Genomic DNA, 24,357 nt, shown 5'->3' with positions numbered 1-24,357 from the left:
CAGAGGTATGCATGATACTTGCTAGTGCACTCCATCTTTATACTTACCCTTTCCTTCCTCCTTTTTTGGTGAGCTGTGATTGAGGTCTTCCTCGGTTAATTAGCCATAGTTTCCTGTGAAGTTTGAATCAGGAAACTGTGGTTATCAGCAGGGGCAGACATCTTTCACAATATGGCACCCTGTGTGAGGCTAAAATTTGGAACCCCCAAATGGATCTTCTCAATTATGGATCTTCTTAATTTTGTTTCCCTTCAACTCGGCACCCTGTGAAGGGGAACCAGCCACACCACCCAAAATCTGGTGAAGTTACCAGTACTGGAACAAGCCAGAATATTACTGAAGCCAATTTCAAATCATGTAAGAGCCAAGGCTTATTCTCATCGCCATAGTTCTCCAGTTCAGATGTTCTTAGAACTATGGTTAATCAACCCAGGAAGTCTTCAAAAAGAGCACAATGAGAAGGTGGGGAAAGGTAGCATGAGGCTGGGGCATGTGAGTGAAAGACTGCCCCACTACTCTTTTTTTTTAAGGTTTCTCTTAAACCTACAGTCTGGCACTCCTGTTGCCATGATGAGATGCGAGGTTGTGTTTTCTTCAGTATTGTCCATCCTTCATGCTGCCTTGCTTCCGTTGAAATTGCAATACATGCCAGATATAAGGTTGCCCTGTTTGAAGGAAACTTGTAATAGATCTGTTCAAAATTGGGCTAACTGTTGTGATTAAGTATGGATTCCTGGTGCCCATAGCTGCAAAATACTGAATTAAAAAAGTTAAAGTTAACCTCAAACTGTTGCAATTCTCACAGTTTTATTATTCTGTTAAATCTGATTGTGGTCTCTCTCCCCCCCTCCCCCATCCTCTGTTTGTGCAATGATTCACTGCTTTGAGATTTCAAATTATGCCCACAGCATTATTCAAGGGGAGAGATGCAGGAATACCTATAAATGGTTGTTTATTCAATTGTGTCCAGAAAGAGGAAGGAGGCCTATTATATTGCTCCCTGGGTAGTTCCCCTGGGGAAATATTTTTGAAAGAGAGTCTTGAGACAGGTTTGTTTGTTTTTAACAGTGAGGCGAAAAACTGTTTCTTATTGCTTGACTAAGATAAATATATTGCATAAAAGGTTTTTATGTTTGCTCTAGGTTCCCAACAGATCACAGTGCCCTGGAGACCACCTATGTTAAAATGTATCTTTCAGCTTGACTAAGTCTGAATTTTTGTGATGACCAATGCTTTTTAGCAAATGAATTTGACTGACACAAGGCATGTGGATATCTTGGCTTATTAAGATAATGAACATCTAGCTGTTGACACCATTAAGGGACCCCTGACCATTTGGTCCAGTCGTGACGGGCTCTGGGGTTGCAGCGCTCATCTTGCTTTATTGGCCGAGGGAGCCTGCGTACAGCTTCCGGGTCATGTGGCCAGCATGACTAAGTCACTTCTGGCGAACCAGAGCAGCGCACGGAAACAGCGTTTACCTTCCTGCCGGAGTGGTACCTATTTATCTACTTGCGCTTTTGACGTGCTTTCGAACTGCTAGGTTGGCAGGAGCAGGGACCGAACAACGGGAGCTCGCCCCATTGCGGGTATTCAAACCGCCGACCTTCTGATTGGCAAGTCCTAGGCTCTGTGGTTTAACCCACAGCGCCACCTGCATCCCACGTTGACACCATTACCTTCATGCAATATAATGTTTCAGAAATAACATCCATCAGTGGGCTTACTTTAAAACCATATTGTTTATTAAAAGATAGTCTGCCACACATTACTGGAAAGCCTTTGTTGTGGTGGTCTTTCTGCAAAATAAAAATCCATGCTTAATTTATTAATTTAATATATAAATAGAAGGCATTATTAATACACTGTCAAGTGGAGATTCATATAAGTTGTCCCAAATAAGCAAAGATATGATCTACTCAGTTATTGACTAGTGTGTATAGAGATGCTGTGTTAATAAAGGAAGATATGAGTCTCACTTGGTAGGATATTATTCATTAATACAGAGAGAAATAATAAAGTTGGGGTTTTATGCAGAATACATCCTTGAGCAGTATTCTTACCCTATTTTTTTGGAGTTTGATCAAGCATTCCTTCATGCTATGAAAGGGCTTGAGGAAAGTTTTGTTGGTCAAGAACCACAATTCATGGAATGGTAGAAGGAATGAAAAAGGAAGTGAGTATACAGTTACATGACATGAGGCCATTCATCCACTCCCATTTATTGTAAAGCAGGCATCCCCAAACTCGGCCCTCCAGATGTGTTGCGACTACAACTCCCATCATCCCTAGCTAACAGGACCAGTGGTCAGGCATAATGGCAACTGTAGTCCCAAAACAGCTGGAGGACCGAAGTTGGGGGTGCCTGTTGTAAAGCTTGGTTTGGATACACAAGAGCTAATGGTGCAACAGCAGAATCACACAGAGCAAGGTTTCTGCTTGCTCTGAGTGTAACAATCAATGTTCCATAGTTGAGCAAGAAGACAGTTTCCTCATCAGGAGGAACTTGTGTATATTTCTTTCTGTTCATTTCATGACAAATACTCAATTTTTTGACATTCTGCCATTGGATATAAACCTACATTAGGCCCACTTATATATGCAGTTATCCATATCTCTGATATCTTTTTCCTTACACTATGTCCAAGTCCGCTTATTCAAATCAAATCAATCTTTATTACAGTCCAGAGACCCAACATATCATTACTAAGCAATGCACAATTCATACAGCCTACCTCCAGCTTAAACAAGCATTTTGTTCAAAATGCTTGTTCATTCTTTCTTACACATACACACATTAATGGACACAGGTCCACAGTTCCTTAGGGCCACATAGTCCCATAGGTCTCACATCATCATCATCATCATTATTATTATTATTTCTGCAAAGCTGGAATGTCCGTAAGCATTTCATAACCTTGCATTCCAGCACTGACCTTGTGGCTAGCAAGATCTTGTTTCAATGTCCTGAAACTCTACGTTCTTATAGCCAACAGCAATGGTGGTTTCAAAAGTTGTGCACCTTTTGTTTGCCTCGTTTTGTTTTTGTTTACTTGATTTGGAGTGGTGGTGGTGAGTAAAATCGCTATTTTCCCCCTGCAATCCTTTATATTAATTTGATATCTTAGTTGTCCGTCTGCAATCCTGCTAAGAGATTACTCAGAACTGACTTTGAAAATAGATATATGATTATGATTCAAATGTAACAGAGAGTGCCTTTGCTTGACAGTGCTGGCATCAAAAGGCCTGAGTAAATCACCTCCATATCTGTTAAGTTAGGACCTTCAGCCACTCAGCGCCTTTGTTCAAGAGACAGGTAAGCTTCTTCATGGAAAGAACATCGCAGGTTTTTCCTTCACTGCACCTGGGAGTGAATAAATCTGTTTTTGTGCAGCATTTCTTCACCAGTTCCTCCCTGATTTATGATTACTGGTTGACAGTGGAAGAGTTGAGGGGGTGAGCCCGAAACAAAAGATGCCACGCAGAGAGCCCACGGAGCTTGTACCTGTCATGACTGTCAAACGCTGTGCTGGAAACAAGAAGAAGCTAAAATTTAAAAATTTGGATCTATCGGTATGACTCAGTTCTAGAAGCAGTTGTGTGTTTGTGTCAGTTTTTCTCTTTTTTTCATCCTTGAACTTGGTGCAAAAGAAAGGATATCTGCCGTGGCTTGGAAAGTGTTGGAACAAGATGGTGCAGCTGATCATACAGGAAACTGTGACAGATACCGTATTTTTTGCCCTATAAGATGCACCCAACCATAAGATGCACCTAGTTTTTAGAGGAGGAAAACAAGAAAAGAAAAATTCTGAATCAAATGTTCTTGAAGAGGCTTTGCATGGCTATCCCTGTGCAACAATCCCTCTTGCTGTTCTGGCTTCAGCAATAGCTGCACAGCCTGCATTCGCTCCATAAGACGCACACACATTTCCTCTTACTTTTTAGGAGGGGAAAAGTGTGTCTTATAGAGCAAAAAATACGGCAAATAAACAAATGGTACCTAAACATGAACGAACCAAAAGCCCTTACCTAAGAAGGAATTGATCTAGAAAAGAGCTATTTAGCATCACACTTAACTAAATTTTGCACAGTTGATAAAGTGGAGCTTTTAAATGTACTTCGCCAATGGTAATTTTAAGAGAGCATTCTCTTCCCATTGGCATGTTTTATAAATTGTTCTTGCGGAGCTGCGATAGCGAACCTCAGGGCCTCCTGATGTTGCTGGACCACAACTCCCATCATTCCTGACCATTGGACATTCTGGCCAGGGTTGGTGGGAACTGGAGTCCCACAATGACTGGAGGGCCACAAGTTCCCCTTTCCTATTCTAGAGGGATGCACACATAAGGAAAGGCTAACAATCAGAATTTACACTGAGAATTAAGCTGAGATCTGAACTCAGGGCCATGCCCAGAACTGGCCACTGGCCTACACTGATTCTTGTTTGCTGGGCTGATGAAGCATCCATTCAATTCTATTGTTTTATTTCTTTATTTCAACCATGTATATTCTGCTAAGCAACATAATTTTTTGTAAGCGATGCACAACGAAGTTTTCCAAGGGACACAAAAGATGAAATCAGTTAAAATCAATCAGAAAATCAAATTCCTTCTCTCCACCCCCCCTCAACCTCATATAGTAATAAAATAAAAAAAAAAATATCTGCTGGGTTCAGTCTACCCAGCACTTTATGCATCTGTGTTCAATAATGCATCAGGACAGCCAGAGATCTGAAGCTCTGCCGATTAATTATACAAACCGCCCCGCCAGGATGGGCAGTGAGGAATAGGTCAGTGCTTTTATGATCAACTTCCACAATTCAGTGTCGCGTTGTGGTCCCAGCAGTGCAGTTTTCTATGTAATTTGGGGCTTTTGTGAATGGATTAGCCTAAGCGGACCTGTTTTCGTTGTGTTTCTCTTTCTAAATTGCTCTCACTCCAGTTGGAAAGGAAACAAGCAAAGAGTGTAATGTCGCACCCCGCCATGCAGAATTTGGGAGAAGTATCCTTCAGGATACAAAACTCTCGTTGTGACATTTTAAGCAGCTCAGTTCCCCTTTTTTATATGTAATGCGACCTAATGATAGAAAGTAGACCCAAGGCTCCAGATTCTTTCTTAGGAAGGTGAAACTACAAGTGTCTTCATTTAATAGTGATCCCGGTGGTCAAGAAGTTATTACAGGTTTGGGGGGCAGGGATGGGACAAGTCCTAACACAAACTTTGCTGCCTCATGTATAGGACCCATGACCTTGACCTGATTTTCATTGGTGTTTCAAAGGGAGTAGAAAAATAAGATAAGCTTGTTCATTGTGCTGCCAGCGCTGGCAAAACTGCACAGATGCATTGGCTACTTAACATAGAGAGGTTTTCCTCTTTTCATATGTTGTGTGCTGTAGCCTTGTGCCAGAAGATTGCCTGGGAAGCCAATTGCCTGAAAGGCTAGCCATTTTGCAGCCTAATGTGAAGGACCCGATGAGCATCCCCATCACTCTGACCAGACAGCAGCTCAATCTTTCCTCCACACTGACAATAAGGCAGCATCTTCCGTTGTGCTTGAGGGGCAGCAGGTTAAATTAGGGTCCACAAGTCTAGGTATGAACCATACAGACACAGCCCTGTCCTCTGAACACTTGGGCGCCAAGCATTACTACCAGCATCTAATGCCTAGGGCAACTGGCACACTCTGCCCAATGGCAGAGCTGGACCGGATTGTCTAGTGGGAAAATGTAACTCTGATTTGCCTGTGTCACAGACTCGCTTCCCCTGCAGCAGAGAAATTTGTGAGCAGTCACAGAAGAGGTGAATTATACATAGGTCTGCAGGAGTGTACCATGAACCCTATAACCTCCCATTTCATCATCAAGTCTCAGCTTTGCTCAACCCTAGTTATTATGGGTGGGGGGAGTAATGTCTAAAATACTTTTTTTAATAATAATAATAATAATAATAATAATAATAATAATAATAACAATTTTTTATTTATATCCTGCTCTCCCCAGCTGAAGCTGGGCTCAGAGCAGCTAACAACAGTAAAAATAACACAGTTTACATAAAATCACAATCAATTAATTGAAATACATTCTAAAATCAATTCAAATTAATGGCAACCATTGGGCTAGAGTTCTATGATGATTACAGAAGGAAGGGGTCGGACTGTGCCTTGGCCAAAGGCCTGGTGGAACAGCTTTGTCTTGCAGGCCCTGCGTAAAGATATCAAGTCCCTCAGGGCCCTAGTTTCTTGTGACAGAGCGTTCCACCAGATCGGAGCCACAGCCGGAAAAGCACTGGCTCTGGTTGAGGCCAGCCTAACCTCCTTGTGGCCCGGGATCTCCAACCTGTTTTTATTTGAAGACCGTAAGGTCCTCCATATTTATTACAACTCTGCCACGTATTTATTACAACTCTGCTTGCAGTGAGATTGAAAGATGAAATGAATGTGTGACTCAGTGCATTCATTCATTCATTCATTCATTCATTTTTTTTATGGTTATACCTCCCCTGTCCCTCCTACCAGAGCCCAGGCTGGCTTATTACAACTGCCTTAATAACAGAGCACAACTATCACATGGTTAGGATGGCACTTTGTTAGAGAAGGGCTGTATCTCCCCAATCTCTGAAGTACTCTCAGAAAAATCATGACCTTCTACAAAGGCCTAGAAAGACCCCAGCCCATTACAAATGGAGATGGGCAGATTTCACCCTTCACTAATTTCTGCAGGATGTAAGAAATCGATCCTTTAGAATATTGGCTCCATTTGTGTTACCCAAAATACATTTATCCATGGTTTGGAAGACTTTAATTTAGTTCTGTGCCCAGTGCAGTGATGGATAGAGTATGTAAATGATTATTCAATCGACATTTCTGACTGATGTTTTTTCCCAGCTCAAAAAAAATGAAAGAAATGTGCAGGTAGGAGGGGATGGGATTGTATGTTACAGATCAGCTTTTCAAAGCCTGCTGCAAAAATTGTTCTCCATTAATGCATTATGCTACGCATTATACTGGAACTTATCAATTATCCTCATTCCACTTCCTCAAATTCCCCAAGCTACCTGTATGGTTTCAGTTTCCACTCTTTTAAAATCCTGAAAGCCTTTGTACTTTGAGAAGAGTGTGGATTCCAGTTCATAAACTTAATTTGTAGAGAGTTTAGAATGCTCGAATCCATTGATTGCTGTTGTGGAAGAGAGATGGAGAGCTTATAAAAAGGAAAATTAATACCTGGATCAAATGCTTAAGGGGGGGGGGATGTGCTATCTTTTTTCAGTGATCCTTGCTTATCTAGTTGGTGCTGATGGTCAGCACACTCATCTTTCAGATCACCCTAATTCTGCACCGACCACAACCCAATTGCACTCATTTGTAAACCTTCTTTACCACCACTGCTCCACTGATGGAACAATCATAATAATGCAATGCTGAATTCCACCCAAAACTTAGAAATTGCAGAATCTTACCAATTTTTGTGTGTATCCATTCTCCTAATGGATAGACATTCTCCTAACAGATAGCCTTATTTTGTTGTGGAGACAACAGCTATCTCAGCTGGCAAGCTCTTAAGGTTGTGATCCTGTTGGCAGTATGGAATGGGCCCTTCTTTAGATAAATTCTAAGCCATTCAGGTCTTTAGAAGTCAAAACTAAAAGCTTGATTTGGGTTTCATGACAAATAGACAGCCAGTGCAGATCTTTGAAAATTAATGACCCCGTATAGTCTGGTCTGTTGAAATTCTGGCCACTGCATTTTTGCACCAACTGCAGGCTCCAAACCGTATTCAAGGGCAGCTCCATGTAAAACAAATGGCAATGGTCAAAATAGGAGGTTACTAGAACATGGGTCCGGCTTTCCCCTGTCCCAGGATGGCTGTAACTGCAAACCAACTAGAGGTAGGATAAATCATTGTTTCTCATTGTCCAAAAGAACTTCCTGGCTTCTTTCTTTAACTACAGAGGTTGAAGCCATTTCTACATCCTGCTACAACCTAGCAAGTCATTATTTTTCTTTATAACTGTGAGAATACATGGTAGAGATTTCACATTTCTTCCCATGGATATATCCATAATAAGTAAGGAGGAGTTTGCTGCTGAGAACTAGTCTTTGCCAGCCTAATTGGATCCAGCCCACATTTCTCTACAATCTGCAGAAGAACTTGCTGCTGAGATGTAGCATTTGCCCAGCTCAGTTCAACCAAGCCAACATTGTGGGACAGAATTTTTGCTGGAGAGTCAATGTCTACCCAGCTAACATTAAACCCAGGTTTACCTGCTGTTTTCAGAGCACTTTACTAATGAGAACCAGCATTTCCAACCCAAAGATTCCCCCTTCCCCCCTTTTTTATCAAGGGACTGAGTCAACCCATCAGTGGAGTAGCGTGGGGGGTGCAGGGGGGGCCAGCCGCACCGGGTGCAACATCTGGGGGGGGGCACGCTCGCACTCGCAGCTCTCTGCCCCCTGCTAAAATCCACGGGTTAGGGGGCGCAAATTACTTGCCTTGCCCCGGGTGCTGACAACCCACGCTACGCCACTGCAACCCATCCAAAATGCAATTCTCCAGGTGAGGCTTGCCTGTTTCCCCCACCTGTGTAATGAATGCAGGTCTAATCATTCCCAATAAGTTAAAGCAGAAACAATAGTGCATTTGTGCCTGTACCAAATGCAACCTTGAGAATACATTCAGACTAATTTTAGCCGATTCATGCTAGCTCCTCTTAATGAGGAGAGGGTTTTCTAATTTTTGAAAGCGTAGATGATTTTGATGCATACCAATCAGGATGAGTCTGTCTGCTAACACAGCTTGACTGTCTGCCGGAGGAGCTTTCTCAGGAGAACAGAATATACCTGCTTCTGCCATACACCGAGAGGAGTAATGAGAGAGCGAGGAACAGCAAAGAATAGTTCATCACTGCTATGAATACCTCCAATTACTCCTGCCATTCTGTGTGCCGAGGAGTTTTCTGTTGGGGAAGAACGGGGCAGCCCAAGGGAGGCACGAGCTGCATATTACACACCACCTGCAATTTAAAGCTAGGAGGTTGTCAGGGAGCAATGAATGATGAAAGTTACAGGAAAGTGCCATGCAATCATGTGCATATTTACCCAAGCTGCATACACACATCATTTTATTCTAGAATCTATGGGGACTCAGTCCACAGTCCACAAACAACACAAATCTCTTACATATTTTGCATTCATTAGAAAAGAACCTCAAGGAACAATTCATGCCCGCTGCCTTGCAGGACGTCTTTGGGTGAAGTCAAGGCTAAGGAGTAAACCTTACACAAATCGAGGGTGGGGTTCTTAAGGCAGTTGGATGGCACCTTGTATGTCTCCTTCCGGCAACTCCTGCAACCAAGCTGGTGTCAAATTTATTCTTTTCCTTTCCTTTGAACGACGTCAGCGAGAAGCCCAGGACCTCGATACACACTACCCAGGCTTGTGACCCAGAGACCTCCTAGAGACTTTGATGCTGCAAATGCAGCATGTCCAATTGAAAACAGATGTAGGCTATCCTGGAAATGTGGTGTGTGTGTTCACTCTACCCAGTGATGTTATGGGTGAGTGTGATTGGGCTATGATTAGAAGATAGAGAGGCAAGGTTGTAAGAGTTTTTGTATCACTGCAGTCTATTTAAAGATTACTCAGGTCTTGATTCAAGGGGTGCTGTGTGGATTAATAATAATAATAATAATAATAATAATAATAATAATAATAATAATAATAATTTATACTCTGCCCTCCCCAGCCAAGACCAGGCTCAGGGCGGCTAACAACCAATAATAAAAACAAGTTGATTGAAATACAACTTAAAAAACAAGATTAAAATACATTAAAACAATTAAAACATTAAAATGCAGCATCACAGGAGGAGAAAGCAAAAAAGAAGGGAGGGAGGGAATCAAATTGATAAAGAGATCCAAATCCTACTGAAGTCCATGGGATTTAAGTTCTTCTGTTTGGAGCGTCCTCTATATTTACCATACATAAGAAGCAACTTGTTTATGCATTGCTGCTTGCCATCTACTGTGTTTGTTGTTCTGTGCCCTAGTCAATCTTCTGTTTCAAACACCCCCAGTAAACTTGGTTAGCTTTAGCGGGGGAAAGCCTTTGTCTCCATGTTTTGCGAAATTGCAAAGGCAGATGCGAAGAGAGAATTCCTCCTCCACAAGAAGACAATAAACCCTGATGAATAGTATTTGCATAATTGAGATGGAAAACCTTAAAGACCAGTCAGAAAGCTCTGGGTTTGTTTAGAAGCATCCTTATCACACTTCTAAGTTCTTTCTTCTGCCCAAATGGTTTTGTCCACATGGCCTGTAGGGCCGTGTGGGTGAGGGGAGATGTGTGCAAAGAGAGAAGCAGCTCTTGTTGTTGTGTGGCTGTACGTGTCAGGGGCTGTGTTGCACAGGGGCTGCACAGATGAGGATTGGTGGAAGCCTCCCCCTCCCCCTGCTCCTGATCAGGATCCTGAATCTTCCCTGGAGCAGTGGGACAGTATAGATTTGGAACAGTGGTTCGCAGAGGGACATAGTTCAGAAGACAAAAGTTGGGAAGAACTGGGTGGTGAACAGCTAGGAGAAGAAGAATCAGGAGAGAGAGAGTTAATAGACTCCAGTTCACTGGAAAGTGTCCAGCCAATCAGTCCAAGGTCACTGAAATTAGATAAGATATCTGCACAGAAGGCATAGTGGTTGCCAGATCAGTTTTCAAGGCGAGGAAGTGACGAGGGTGACTTGGGGGGGGGAGTGGGTGTAAACCTTAATTGGGAGCACCTTTGCTCCAAGAATGGACTCTTTGTTCTTTCGCTGTGATCATTAAAATCTCTTTAAATGGTAAGAGACTATTTTTGCTTTCTTCTGCTTATCCATGGCCAAAGGAAGGGAGGGAGCCGCTTTCCCAAAACCTGACAGTACGCTAGCACAACGTGGAGAGGCAAACTTTTAATATTAAAAAACAAAAAAGGTGTCAAGCATGTTTCAGCACCTCAAAGCACAGACTACATGCCATCTAGCTGGTTTTATAATGTATTGAAACAAAATACGTCAGCTGATAAAGGACGAATGCCAAACATCACATTTTTCATAAGACGCCCCCATGTATAAGCCCTTATTTTTAGGGACTCCAATTTAAGAAAATAGGGAGATTGCCCCGTGTATAAGCCGACCCACAGTTTTTCACATAATTTTTAAGTAAAAAACACCTAGTCTTATACATGGAAAAGTATGGTACATACAAATATATACTATTCGTGGAAACTATGGGATCCACTTTGATGAGGAAACTGACTAAATATACATTCTTTATGCAATCCAAAAACAAAAGACTTCTATAAGGACTAGAAACACAAAGCAACTTATGGCGATCCACCAGAAGTTCAGAGCTCTCCAGGACAGATTTCTAAGCAGCAGCATCACTGAGTTTTTGCTGCAGTAGAAGGCTTCCTTGTGCTTCTGCTCCTCTCTTCTTTATAGGCGACAAGAATTGGTAACGGAATTACATAAATGATGGAATCAAATAGTGCTTTCCTACTTCAGATTAAGGGACGCTGGTGGCGCTGTGGGTTAAACCACAGAGCCTAGGACTTGCCGATCAGAAGGTCGGCGGTTCGAATCCCCGCGACAGGGTGAGCTCTGGTTGCTCGGTCCCTGCTCCTGCCAACCTAGCAGTTCGAAAGCACGTCAAAGTGCAAGTAGATAAATAGGTACCGCTCCGGCGGGAAGGTAAACAGCGTTTCCGTGCGCTGCTCTGGTTCACCAGAAGCGGCTTAGTCATGCTGGCCACATGACCTGGAAGCTGTACACCAGTTCCATTAGCCAATAAAGCGAGATGAGCGCTGCAACCCCAGAGTCGGGCACGACTGGACCTAATGGTCAGGGGTCCCTTTACCTTTACTTCAGATTACTCAGCATGTGCCCCACTAAGCCAAGTGCAGCCTGGCAGTCATGTTCAGTGGCCTACAAGATACTTGATAGCCTTCCAGATTTGGCAGTTCCAAGGGCAGGAAAAATGGAGTACAGTATATATTAGCTCCTGGCAAACAGTGGCTGGTGGGTTCAATGTAACTCAGAAAGTCACAAGTTGTGTCGCCTTGCAAGCTTTGAAGTGGCCTGTGGTTCTGTGGCAGTGTGGAACTGGAAGTGGCTAAATGGCTGCTATCTCTAAGTTTCTAATTGGTCATTCGTTAAAAAAAAGTATTAGCTTAAGACACAGGAATTGACCCACTGAATTCTAGAAAGGGGCAGTTATATAGAGATGATCATATAACTGTCACCCACAGGCAGCCAAACTATTTTTTAAAATAAAAACTAATCCAACTCACTGTCCTCTCATTCTGGATTTTAGGTTGTACCAGGTGAATTTTGATGTTCCCACCTGCGAAGGCAAACGACGGGAGAAACTCTCGCTAATAGGCGACTTCTCTTCTTCCGCGGAATTCTTCGTCACTATTGCAGTCTTTGCCTTCCTCTACTCCTTGGCAGCAACGGTGGTTTACATTTTCTTCCAGAACAAATACCGTGAAAACAACAGGGGCCCTTTGATTGTAAGTGCTTGTTTCACGGACAGCTTTGTTCCTATTTATTGATTCATTTGTTTAGCCTCTCGCTTTGAATACCCTCTGTTGGGTCAGTCTGAGTTCTGGTGTAGTATTGTTTGAATGAAATATTCAGTCGTCTGACATCATTGCTGAACACAGCAATGAAGACTGCAGAGGAGATGAATGGATGGGTGGATGGGACGCTATCAGTCAGGACCACAATATATGCTCTTCAGCATATAATCCCTGCTGTGTACAATATTATATTCTTCTTCTATTTTCATTTACTGCTTTGCATAAACTTCACCCTTTTCATTTTCAAACCTTTACCTCTATGGGTTTTTTTATCAGCACTAATTTTCCATCCAGACCCTTCTGGATTCTAGATCAACCTTCCTAATCTTTCACCTAAGCACACAGGACCCCTGCTTGGATAGGGAGATGTGATTTTCTTCCCCCACCCCTTTAACCTTTTGCTCAAACCACCTTACGACTTGGAATTCAGCAACAGTTGAACTAGTTTGCACAGATGAAAGTTCTTAGACAGAGATGAAGAACCTCAGAGATGACGAACCCAGGGGTCCATTAGACCTGGTCTGGGGCTGTGCTTTGGGCCACATCACTCACTAACCCTGCTTTGCACCCTCTGAGTGGCTGAATGGGTCCTGGGACTCAGTGCTTTTGCCATCTCTGGATGGAGAGTAGAGGAGGATGTGTGTCGAAACAAGCTTGCTTTTACAGTGGTACCTCGGGTTAAGTACTTAATTTGTTCCGGAGGTCCGTTCTTAACCTGAAAGTGTTCTTAACCTGAAGCGCCACTTTAGCTAATGGGGCCTCCTGCTGCTGCCGCACCGCCAGAGCACAATTTCAGTATTCCTCTAGGGGGACACAGTAACAGTCAATGAAAACAATATAATGTCCTTTACAGTTTTCCAAAGTCCCCCATCAACACAATAGGCAACAGTTTCAAGTCCAGAGAAGCCCTTCAGAATAAAAGTATCTCACTTGTCAAAAAGTAACATTGTCTGTAAACAGTGCGTCTCTTATTGATCCTGGCAGTCTGTTCCCAGGGGTTAAGTGGTGGTCTTTACTCTCTTTACTTTCTTTTTTTTTTTTTTTTTGCAGGCAAAAAAATAATTTCTCCTCTTCCCTCCCCTTTCCTGCAATTCAGGGGAGGAATTTTTTTGTCTGATGATAGGATTTAAGTCCTTTTAGACACAACTCTCCAGGTTTTAGCTTAAAGAGTCTTTGCTTTTATCTATATACAGAAAACGGAAGGCGGACTTCCTGTTAACGCCTTCCCGCTTCAGTGCCGAATTAAACCTTTTTTTTCCTTAAGTCCCCGGTCTTAAACTTGACCTACTCACGGGTAGTTGATTGTCAGCCGAATTGTCACAGGAAAAAGGTCAGCGCTCTCCGGCAACAGCTGTGCGGCTTCACTCCACAGAAAGAGCAGTTGGCTCACAGCACCGCGCCCTGAAGCAAAGTTCTTAACCCGAGGTACTATTTCTGGGTTAGCGGAGTCTGTAACCTGAAGCGTATGTAACCTGAAGCGTATGTAACTCGAGGGACCACTGTATGGTGGTGTAGTGGTAAAAGCGATAGTCTCGTAATCTGGGGAACCGGGTTCGCTTCCCCGCTCCTCCACATGCAGCCGCTGGGTGACCTTGGGCCAGTCACACTTCTCTGAAGTCTCTCAGCCCCACTCACCTCACAGAGTGTTTGTTGTGGGGGAGGAAGGGAAAGGAGAATGTTAGCCACTTTGAGAGTGAAAGGCGGGATATCAAATCCAAACTCTTCTTCTTCTAATGGGGCCTCCCACTGCTGCCGTGCTGCCGCCACGCGATTTCTGTTCTCATCCTGAAGCAAAGGTACTTAACCCGAGGTATTATTTCTGGGTTAGCGGAGTCTGTAACCTGAAGCGTATGTAACCTGAAGCGTATGTAACCTGAAGCGTATGTAACTCGAGGTACCACTGTATGGTGGTGTAGTGGTTAAGAGCGGTAGTCTCGTAATCTGGGGAACCGGGTTCGCGTCTCCTCTCCTCCACATGCAGCTGCTGGGTGACCTTGGGCCAGTCACACTTCTCTGAAGTCTCTCAGCCCCACTCACCTCACAGAGTGTCTGTTGTGGGGGAGGAAGGGAAAGAAGAATGTTAGCCACTTTGAGACTCCTGAAGGGGAGTGAAAGGCGGGATATAAAATCCAAACTCTTCTTATTCTTCTGTATTGCTTTGTCCAATTCTGCCTCTGGTGCAACCCACTACTGGCATGTGGTTCCCTATCTCGGTCTAGAATGATGCAACATACAGTTTGGCATTGTTTATCTGGATCCCTTTTAATGATTATTATTTACTACTACTACTACTACTACTACTATTGTTGTTGTTATTTGCAGATTACATCAATCTTTATATTCCCATTTTACTGCCATGTCCCATCTATTGTTTCTGTAATTGCCAATTATTTCACATTTTCTTTCCCCCTTTTTTACTCAGTAAATCATTATCCCCATCTCATATTGTACTTTTCATTTTATATAGCACTAACTTATATTTCAGTTATATATTCTTTTTATCTTTCCTGTCTGTTAATGTGGAGTCTGTACAGTTCCATTGCCTGTTTGCTGGGACTGGAACAAATCTTCCAGATGCACTCTACTTTTGGTCTGACTCTGGTTCCTCCTGGATCCCACCCCTCGCTTGCCAGAAGGCTAAAATTAGAACCTCTTTTCTCCATCCACCCCACGAATGACTGAAGAAGGAGCTGGCAGGATGTCTGGCAGCACCGCCTTAGTTAATTCCAATGCGAAAATCCGCAGAGCTGCTGGAATATTAATTAGATAAGCTATACCCAATATAAAACAAACAGTCCTGAAATGTGATTTGAGACTGCTTTAATATAGAATACAGTATCAACGCAGAGGCTTTACAACATTAAAAATTTCCCCGAAGTAACAAAACTCTTCTGCAACATTTCATTAATTAAAAAAAAAGTGAAGCTTTGAAAGCAATACTAATGATTACATTGTATCAATTATTCATGAAAAGTTAAACGCCTTTTTCTTCCGCTGAGAATTTAAAACAACCTTTATTTTCATTGTATATTGATTATTCCTTTCCAGCCAAGTGGTAGTTTTAATAATAATAATAATAATAATAATAATAATAATAATAGGAGCAGGATTCGGTCTTTTTTTCCCCCTAATGAAAAATTTCATTTTCTTTAAATAATCCAGCAGAAATATATATATTGTTTCCCAGGATGCTGTTGGCATGCAATAAATATTTGATGTTAATGAGGATTTTGTGCCTCCTTTAAACCTGCAGATGTCTCAGTTTCCCAGAAGAACTGAGATCCACCGAGATCAATGGGGCATTTTCAGCTGAAGGCTGCAAATAGGCGAAGGGTTGTCACACACAGATGATGGAGCAAATGTGCTTTCTGATGCGCCAGAGGGTAGGATCCGTGCCCACAGGTTCCAGTTACAGAAAAGGGGATTTTTCTGATCATTAGCTGAAACATTAAACATCATACCTGATGGCATGAGCTGTCAGACAAGGGGACAAACTACCTTGGGAAATGGTGGACTCTCCATGATTAGAGTTTCTAAGCAGAGGCTGGATGACCACCACCTATGAAGAATGCGGTTGTAGTGGATTTCATGTGTCAGAAGCATTCAAGCACTGCCAGTTACTAGACAGAGCTGGAGAAAAACAGGGCCTCGTGTACACACCATACATTTAAAGCAGATAATTCCCCCCCTTCCCATAAGCCTGAGAACTGGACTTAACACCCCACAGAGCCACTGTTCCCAGCACCCTTAGCAACTGTAGTTTCCAGGATGCCTTGGGGGAAGCCATACATTCTAAATGTGCTTTATGTTTATAGTGTGTTGCACAGCCACAGCCAAATTTGTGAAACTGAGACCTACCCCAGCAGAACCTTGTTTGCTTGGGAATGTGTGGCCTTACTTCTGAGTAAACAGGGTCCTCGCTGTGAATCTTGGTCATCAGCACATTCTTTTCTTTTTAAATGAAAGTATCCCAAGTGTTCCTGAAAGGCTCAATGGTTTGATAGGAGCACATGCCTCCTTCCACATACATAAATTGAAAGGTAAAAAAAATGTTTGCCGTTTCACTGACCATGTGCAGAGTCCTTTCTGTCTCTTCAGCTGGGCATTGACTTCTAAACAAACATGCCCAGGGAGTTGTGACTGACAGACTTTCCTTAGCAAGGGACGTTAAAAATGCCTACCTATCTTCCAGTTGCAAACTATGAAGAACAAGGTAACAGTGAAATTGGGGACGAAGGAGCCTTATGTAAAATCATAGTCATACAGTAAACAGCTGGCCGTGCCACCATCTTGTGTATACTAAACTTTGCCTCATAGACAAAGTTTGTGATTAAGTTGCTGTCCACTGTAGCCACAGTCCCAGTGACTGGGAAAGGCATTTTTCATGGTGGCAAGTCGTTGCGGTTTTCCAAAAATCCACCTCAGAAAAATGGCCTCTGCTTACACCAGGGATAGAAAACCCTTTCCAGCCTAAGGGCCACATTTCTTTCTGGGAAACCTCTCAGGGGCCGCATGCCAGTGAGGGACAAAGTCCTAGGCAAAAACGAGCAGAACAATAGGCATGTGAATTTGACTTTTGTTCCGTAGGCTGGTTTCTTCACCCTCACCTCTACCCTCTATATCCTCTGTTTAGGCCAGCAAGAATCAAGATCAGCGTTCCTGATTAAAATTACCTCATTCTTTATGGAGAGAGGGGAGTCTTAATTTGCCCCATTTAGAAGACTTAAGGAGGATTGTCTACCAATTAGCTCCCATGGAAAGACATCATGGAATAGGCACACAGACACACTTACAGAGAAGTTCTAAAATTAATCTCAGGAAGCACCTACTTGACATGTAGGATTGCCCATAGCAAACCCCATGCTTTAAAAAGAGGAACTGAGTATGTACAAACTCCATAGAAGCAAGCTGTATGGGACCATTCCCTGCGTACTTAATTTTAACAGGGCGGTGTCGTCGAAAGCATATTTCAGCATTCAGCAGGCAGCATTCCCTTGCATGGGTTCCGCTTGGCATGTAAAAGACATTCCCAAGTCATGGGCTGCACCTAATCTAAGACGGATGGCCCCCTATCTGAGTTCCCTGACACTATTAGGGCTCCATTATTTTCAGGGCAGATAATCTTGATTAGCAGAGGTTGTGACAGAATCTTAATGCACTGACTCCTCTGCTCTTTTCGGTAATGTCTTTCTAGTCCATAAAGCCTGAACTAACCACAAGCAGAAAATAAACCATTGTAATAAACCGTACCAAGGTTGTAATGTAGTGGTGACATTTTCATTGCCTGCGATTTCTGAAAATAATTAGATGGGCTATCACACGCTGCATAAATCAGTGTTGTGTTTCCATACAGTCTCAGGGGAGAGACAAATTGGATAATCAGTAGCCTGTATAAAGGGAACCTTTTCGTTGATCTGCACTCCCCACCCCCCATCTCTGCCACATTTTCTCAAAGGAACTCTGGTTGGTGTAGCTGCTTTGTCTCCCTTTTTATCTCCACAATAACCCTGAGAGGTAGGTGAGGCATAGGAAGTGGCCCAGGATCTGAACTCACTTCTTCCCAGATGGTGAAACTACATGTTATGCACCACAGCAGGGTGCTACTCAGAATGACATCCCTCTCTTGCATTGTCTCATTGGGACTGACAGGGAATGGGGCAGGGAGACAACCAGCAGGTGGCACCAGAGCCAATGACAGGCAGAGCCAATCCTCCTTCCTGCTGAGAGGTACAAAAGCAAGCAAAATTGAAACTAAGCATGAGATAGATGGAGGCTGGCTGAGGGCATACAGATGTTGATGGGGCAATGCCCCCAGTGGCCCCAATGTCTTATGCTCTACCAGCCCCAATGGACACCAGCCACCATTCCCCCCCCCCGGTAAGTTTACATTTGAGCCACACATCTATGACCCACTTTCTTACGTTACTCTGTTGCTGACATAGCCGAATGCCTGCAATCATTCCCTTTGATTGGAGGCCTTGGTGGGAGTCCTCCAGGCTAGCATTTAAACCCTGCCACAAAGCGCTTTAATGTTTCAATGCTTGTGATTAGCTCCTAAGCTTTAAAAAACGAGCTCTGAGGGAAACCGAACTGCGGTCACCTCTCATCAAAGCCCTGCTGAGGCTTTGTCATTTCCGGGCCTGTAATTCTTACGTTTGCCTTCCGTTTGAATGCACACAGAAGGATTGATGTTTTCCTCCACATCCCAGAGAGCGCTGGTTTTCTGTTGGTTCTCCAATGTATGCCAAACGCCAAACGCCAAACCTACTCCTTACATATGTGTTGGTATGGCTTCTCGCCATGATAGCCACAGAAAGGCTGCATGGTTGGGACTGTGTTGCCCTCTTGCCTTCCCAACGCTATACATCACTGCTGAACTGCAGGTGTTGTGGTGGAGACAATCTGATGCTCCCGCCACCATGTTTGCACCGCACTAGCACCCCACAGAGCTCTTGCTGCCTTGCCCCTCTCCCTTTTGATTACGCAACAACGACACATGATGTTGGGACGACTGGAGAGCAATGATTGCCTACATGTGAGGAGATACTGATGCAGGAGTACTTTGAAACCAAAACAATGCAGAAGACTGTACCCCATGCCCCTCTGCCCCATTCAGGCATCTCATGAACCTGCACTGTTCAATTTTCTCTTTTCATTTCGTAGGACTTCATTGTGACGGTGGTGTTTTCGTTCCTCTGGCTCGTGGGCTCCTCTGGTTGGGCTAAAGGGCTCTCTGATGTGAAAGTTGCTACAGACCCCGGCGAAGTGCTCTTACTGATGTCGGCTTGCAAGCAGCAGTCAAACAAGTGCATGCCTGTGCGCAGCCCTGTTATGTCTAGTTTGAACACTTCAGTGGTAAGAATTTGCTTTTATCTTATTGAAAAACAGTCTGAGGGGCAGAGAGCATCCATGGAAGAAGATGGATGATCCTTAGCTATGAGATCAGACAAGAGTTTTGGGTTTTCTATTTCCCTGCCAAACCGTCCAACACGCAGCTCATCATGACTTCACCTAATTCACAGGCTCTTCTATGAAGCATAAACACAAGAGAGGGAGCAAGGATAATAATCTGAGCAACAGACTATAGTAAATGACAAACTTCTTACCTGAAGATTAAAAGACTGGATGCCGTGGCACACTTAACAATCAAGATACATTCATCAAATTAGCCTGGAGAACAAGCATGCAAAATAACTTGATAATTAGATTATGCAGTATATGGAGTAAAAGGGAGTTCTTACTTACCTATGCTTATAGATGATTGCCACTGCTACTACTAATGTTACTGTTACTTCCACCAAGGGAGTTGTCATCTGCCTTGCAAAAGATTTACTTTTAGAATGGTTTTAACAGCTTTGCGATCAATAATGCACACAATAATTAACAGGGGCCACAGACTTGTAATTCCTCCTGCCAAAGTACATGAGTCTTCTTTGAATCAGGGACCAGCAGTCCTCTTACTGTAAGAAAGCTGTAGGCAGCCTTTGGTAGATTCCTGTTTACTCCTATGATCTCAGTTTATAAAGACTAGGAGCAGCTAGATCAATCTTTCATTTGCTTTAATGGGATGACACCCTTGGCCCTTGGTCTACACCAAAGAGCTTGTAGAAAGAAAAACAAACATGATCTTAATTGCTGGAGTGATCTGTCTGCATCAATAATCCTCTTTAGTCCGAACGCATAAAATGGCAAGTGGGAATGTGCTGACCAAGCCCCATCCCATTGATGCCAAGGAATGTGCAGGCAACTTCCTCACCATAGTCGATGTTCGTCTAAAGGGGGCTACCTTACTCACCTGTTGGGAAATACTCATCTCCAGAATCATATGGGCCAGGGAATGCACCCAGAACACACAGTATCATTGAAGGTGCTTGACCTGCACATTGTTGCTTGATTCTTCATGCATAGAGATCCGAAGGGGGCTTAGATCAATCTAGAGCTGGGGGGAGGAACATGCCCCCCCAGGTGGCACTGGACTGCAGCTCCTATCACCCTTGACCATCGGCCAGGTAGACGGGAGTTGGAGCCCAACACTGTCAGGAGGGCCACAGGTTGGTGGCAAAACCATAGGTGAAAATTCATGTAGTTTAAAATGTTTTTATTATTATTTATACATTTCACTAATTTTACAATCATTTTAACATTTCAAAACTTGACTTCCTTCTCCTTCTTTATGCTGTTCCTTAAATTTATTTCTAATATCTTCTGCATATCCAAATTAACTTAATTTGCTCATTTGTCCATGTACTTCACATATGTACTCTTATAAAACTGCAGGTTATTACAATAATCCTGCCAATGTTCTTATCTGTTTACAATTTATCTGTAAATATTCAATAAACCATTTCCATTCCTTTATTAAAAGTTTTTTATCTTGATTTCTTATTCTTCTGGTAAGTTTCACCATTTCTGCGTAGTCCATAGGTTTTTGTATCCATTCTTCCTTTGCTGGGACTTCTGCATCTTTCCATTTTGGGGCAAGTAACATTCTTGCCGCCATAGTAGCATATGTGAATAAGTTTCTATATGGTTTAGGTAGTTCTGTCCCTATAATTCCCAAAAGAAAAGCTTGTAGGTTTTTTTCAAATGTTATTTCAAACATCCTTTTCAATTCATTATATATCTTTCCTAGTAAGCTTTAACCTTACTACAAGACCGCCACACATGATAAAAAGAACCTTCTTTCTCTTTACATTTCCAACACTTATTTGATTTAGATTTATACATTTCTGCCGATTTACTAAGTGTTAGATAGCATCGATATATCATTTTCATATAATTTTCCCTTAGACCGTAACATGCTTTAAATTTTATATCCATATTCCACAATTGTTCCCATGCTTCCATGTCTATATTATGACCAATATCTATTGCCCAATGTATCATTGAGGATTTTACTTGCTCATCCTTTGTCTCCCATTCCAATAATATTTTTAGATAGCACTTTTACATTACATTCCAACAGGTCTCTCTCCAGTTGTGATATTTGTTCCTCAAACCCTCGTATCCTATCTTTCTTAAATACTTCATTCAAATGATGATATTGTATCCATGTTGTTAATTTCTCTGATAATTCCTTCAATTCTTTTAATTTATACTCTCCTCCCTTTTGTTTTAATACATTTCTATAAGTTGTCAACCCTTCTAGCATATTCTTTTTCTTTACTGCTATAGCTTCCAATGGTGAGAGCCAAAGTGGTGTTTTTACCTCTAATAAATTATTGCATTTATCCCATACTCTATACAAATTTTTCCTAATGATATGACTTGTAAATCCTTTATGAACTTTCACCTTTTCATACCATAAATAAGCGTGCCAGCCAAAAATATTGCTATGACCTTCTGAGTCTACAGTATATGAATTCTGTAATGTCATCCATTCCTTCAACCATTAAAGACAGGATGCTTCATAATATAGTCTCATATCCACGTCTTGATTTACTTCCCATTTAGGTCTTCGGATTCTTGAACTTTATTCTCTGGGCAGGAAACATTTGGTTTGTTTTCAAGGAGACTGGCTGGCATTCTTCAGGCACGAGGCACCCTCAAGACACCATGGAGAAGCAGTCTGGCGGCTTTAACCAAGGTGGCTACAATCAAGATAGCTACGGGCCAACTGGTGGCTATAACCAACAGGGAAGCAGCTTCGGGCAGCAGACCAGCTATGGCCAAGTGGATGAATTTGGCCAGCAGCAACAGAGCAGCCCCACCTCCTTTGCTAATCAAATTTAGCACACACAGAGTTCCAAGAGCTCTTACATTGAGCATTGTGTGTGGAAAGCACACAGTGGCAGGCAGCAGATTTCTCAAGTTTTAGATAAATGTGACAGAATTTCATCTAAATCAAAGGTCTACGGGTACCATCCGAAGAAGGTGGGTTGTGGTTCTTACTTTGTTTATATATGAAGCATCTTCTCCTTGTGAGTAGATGATTGAGGTTATAGTCATCAGAGGTGGTGAATTGCGGTAAATAATTGTTGTATGTACTGTATAGATAACCTTACGGTAGTTTTGTATGTGTATGGTGGCAGCATTTTGTAGCCTCGAGTCTGTAGTATATGATATGAAGAACACAACTGAATTAGCTTTAGATTTTCTTCTGCATTTTGGTGAACAGCAAAATGTGTGTTTTTGCATTATTTCTGATCGTATCACAATGCATGCATTGTAGCGCCTAAGTTTTCAACATTGCCTGTCTATGACTGTTGGTTTACAATATTTGGTTTTGGGGTTTTTTCTACATAAGAAATTTATTTGACATTTGTCCTGATTAGCAAATTTGCAGAGTGTCTTAGTGCATGAGGCTGCTTCATTTTCACGCCAACAGAATGTTATGAACTGTGTATATGGGATTTTTTCAATACCACCACTACTACTTTTTAATTGGTTTGTTTGTTTGATATAATGTTTTAGATAATGTATGTATGTATGTATGTACGTATGCCTATTTTATATATTTTGCAGAGTTGAATCAACGGCTTACCCAAATCTTGAATGCTGCATATAACTAAAACAGTTTTCCTTAAAAGGGCATTCAGAAATAATATGCTGTAAACTGACCAATTTGTTTGTTTAATCGAGCTCAGTATTCCTTCTTTAAATCCATATTTTGATGTTTTGTGACTCTTTGAACGTGAACTGTGTAATATAAGGACCAAGTAACTGTGTTTACATGTTTACAAAGGTATTTATTTAATTAGGATAACAGAGGTGCAGATATCAGTAAGTGAAACTATCTGGTGGCAAACGCCACATTGACAGATAGTGCAACAGAGCTGTTGCGAAACACTTTTCCTCTATGGCCATTGATGGTGAAGAATGTTTTTCTCTCTAAGCTGTTTCAAAGTTGTTCAACGTCTGTTCGGTCCAGTCGTTATGATGATGTATACTGGATTTGGTGCTATTCGTAAGTAGAAAGAGAGTGTCAAACACATAAGATCTCAGCAATCGAGAACACTGAGCCATTTCCTTAGTGGGGTAAAGGTAATTTAGAGATCATGCTGATCTCAAATTGTGCGTAATATTTTCCAGGGGGGGGGGGGAATGGTTTCTGCTCAGCCATTTTTCCGCAGAACCCTTTAGCTCCATGGCAAGGCAACAGAGCCAGACTTCTGCTGCTAGATGGAAAGCTTTGTTTTCTCTTTCCTCCAGCAATAGACGGGACTCCACATAATAAGCAGCAAAAGAACCCAAGCCGTGCTGCTAAATGGAGCCAAATTTGAGAGCAGCAACCTCTCTCACACTGCAAGGGGAAAGACTGAGCTCTACTCTTATTCCTGTGTGAGTTGAGCATTTCCATGTCTCCACATAGACACATATGTACTGCAGGGAATTGGTAAGGTCAGGAGGGAGTTAAGTACTCAGTTGCTACCTTGCCTCAGTCTCGCTGATTGAGACTCATCCTGGTGAGAAAGTGTCGCTAACCGCTAACCTAAAACACATGGGATACTGCGCAGCAAAGCTAGGGTCATCTTAGCATCCCTTTCAGCTGCCCTGCAACCCCCCCGAAACTCAGTTTGCAGCCTACAGATGAACACGCCACTGTAAAAACTGAACATCTGCATTTCTAAATAGAAGTGTATCCGTCTATGATATCATTGTATGAGCTGTAAATGTTCAAAGCATATTTTAGCATAAAACGGCATAGTCACTTATATGATTGTTGTAACCAATGTATGACTGCTCAGTGGGTGACTCAATATTGTGATATATCTATTTGACCCGCATAAATAAAGATTATTGCATACAA

At 42.4% G+C, this 24,357-nt stretch overlaps 1 protein-coding gene across 1 annotated transcript in view; it reads left to right on the top strand.

Annotated features, from left to right (window-relative positions):
* Positions 1-24,357, top strand: part of SYNPR (synaptoporin) — a 146,610-nt gene extending 122,253 nt beyond the window's left edge. The window contains exons 4-6 of the mRNA XM_081903221.1: positions 12,341-12,539; positions 19,272-19,463; positions 22,062-24,357. Of these exons, the coding sequence (XP_081759347.1) occupies positions 12,341-12,539; positions 19,272-19,463; positions 22,062-22,340 (670 nt within the window). The 3' untranslated portion in view covers positions 22,341-24,357. The remainder of the gene's footprint in view (positions 1-12,340; positions 12,540-19,271; positions 19,464-22,061) is intronic.

The sequence above is a fragment of the Podarcis melisellensis genome (assembly GCF_964234715.1).
Source record: "Podarcis melisellensis genome assembly, chromosome: 2".
Lineage (NCBI taxonomy): Eukaryota > Metazoa > Chordata > Lepidosauria > Squamata > Lacertidae > Podarcis > Podarcis melisellensis.
The sequence above is the reverse complement of the archived record's forward strand: the minus strand, read 5'-3'. Positions and strand labels throughout refer to the sequence as shown.